The 1,883-nt window shown below is 69.6% G+C and overlaps 1 protein-coding gene across 1 annotated transcript in view; it reads left to right on the top strand.

The window, feature by feature from the left end:
- The window catches only part of SNAPC4 (small nuclear RNA activating complex polypeptide 4), a 14,526-nt gene that overhangs the window by 5,718 nt on the left and 6,925 nt on the right, over positions 1-1,883 (top strand). Inside the window, exons 9-11 of the mRNA XM_015572357.1 lie at positions 874-968; positions 1,350-1,429; positions 1,592-1,880. Of these exons, the coding sequence (XP_015427843.1) occupies positions 874-968; positions 1,350-1,429; positions 1,592-1,880 (464 nt within the window). The remainder of the gene's footprint in view (positions 1-873; positions 969-1,349; positions 1,430-1,591; positions 1,881-1,883) is intronic.

Below are 1,883 nucleotides of genomic sequence, written 5' to 3'. Positions count from 1 at the left end.
ACGTCCCCCACCTCCTCCTGCACACCCACCGCCACGTCCCCCACCTCCCCCTGCACACCCAGAAGATGTGAACACAGGGACTCAGACACTTGTTTGTACACTGTGCTCACAGCAGCATCGTCCACAGGGTCCAGGCAGGGACATGCCTCACTCCCAGCATCCAGGAGGGGGACACGTGTGTTCGTGGTGTCCGGGCGGGGCACACCCGAGTGCCCAGGACAGGGACGATGGGAGGACAGTGGGCAGTGTCTGGGCGGTAGCGTGTTGTTGCCTGAGAAACGGGTGGGGACGTGCTGAGCACCGTGGGCCGGAGCCTGGGAGAGGGACACCGTGAGCGAGGTGCTGCGCTCGGCGTCCCCGTTTCTCGGACACACCTGGGCCTGTGGTGCCAGCTCCCACGGGGACCCGCCAGACGCCACTCCACAGGGGCTGCCCGCGCTCTGTCCCCAGCCGCGTGCGGGGCCCAGTCTCCATGGCCTCGCCAGCAGGCCCTGCTGTTCTGACGGGGCGTCTGGGGCGCTGTGTGTCTCGTCGGTGCGAGTGGCTTTTCCCACAGCTACCCTGGGAGCGCCCCGCGCTCTGCCTTCCCTGGGGAAGTGCCCAGGGCCCTGCCCATGTCTGCTGGGCTACCTGTCGGGTCACTGGCGCGGAGAGGCCGTTGTAAACTCCAGACCGGGCCTCTTCGCGGGCACGTGGTTTGCAAACTCGCCGTCTGGGACCGTCTTTCCCTTTCCCGACGGGGAAGCCCACGAGCTTTCCTTCTGACGGAGTCCAGTTTACCTGGGGTGCGGGCACAGGGCTCCGGTTTGTGGCCCATTGACGTCCAGGGCAGGCCGTCCCAGCCCAAAACACACGTGTCCTCGTCGCCTCCAGGTACCTACGGAGGCTGCACTTCAGCCTGAAGAAGGGGCGCTGGAGCCCCAAAGAGGAGGAGCAGCTGCTGGAGCTGGTGGAGAAGCACGGTGTGGGTGAGTCCTGCGGGCGCGGCCTCGGGTCCCCTCCCCTCCCAGGAGGCCCCAGACAGGAGGTGGTGGCGTCCCACCACACAGACCAGGCCACAGTCACGGGGACACGGAGGCGGAGGTGCGCTGGAAGGGAAGAGGCCTCGCTCGCCGGTCTGGCGCCTCGGCCCTCCGTGCGGCTGCTCCCTAGGAAAGGCCTTTCCCGTCCAGTCGCTCCGTCCCCAGCTGTGCGCTACTTTGCTGGCGGGGAAGCTTCTGAGCGGGAAGGGCAGCAGGAGCCCGTTCTGGGGACGACCGCGTCCTGAGGGCCAGCTTCTCGGGGAAGAGCCTTTTCCTGGCCGAGGGCGTGTCCTCAGACGGGAGCGCTGCCACGTGTCCTCCTCGCAGGCCACTGGGAGAAAATCGCCTCGGAGCTGCCCCACCGGACGGGCTCCCAGTGTCTGAGCAAGTGGAAGATCCTGGGCAGGGTGAGGCCCCACCGCCCGGGGCAGGGCGAGGGGTGTGCGGGTGGGCGAAGAGGAGAGGGCTCTGTGGCCCAGGGCCTGGTGGGCAGCGCCCTCCCGAGAGCAGCCTGTGCCCTCGCTGAGCCGGAGGAGACGAGGCCTCAGGCTGCCCCTTCCCCAGGAAAGGGCAAGAGCCAGGGGAGGAGGCGGTGGCGGCGGCGGCGGCGCCTGCGCAGCGTGCGGTGGAGCTCCAGCAGCGAGAGCAGCGGCAGCAGCGACAGCAGCGACAGGGACAGCGGGGACTCGGAGCCGGAGCCGGGGGAAGCCCTGGGCCCCCGGCGGGGTGGCCAGTCTCTGCCGCCAGCACAGCACAGCGTGCCGGACGTTGACCTGTGGGTGCCCGCCAGGCAGAGCGCCCACACACACGGGCCGGGGGGCTGCCCGGGACCCTCACCCGCCTCCCCCGGCGCACCCGGCC

Source organism: Myotis davidii, unplaced genomic scaffold (assembly GCF_000327345.1).
Source record: "Myotis davidii unplaced genomic scaffold, ASM32734v1 scaffold609, whole genome shotgun sequence".
NCBI lineage: Eukaryota > Metazoa > Chordata > Mammalia > Chiroptera > Vespertilionidae > Myotis > Myotis davidii.
Note: the sequence above shows the minus strand (reverse complement) of the source record. Positions and strands in the feature narration are given on the sequence as shown.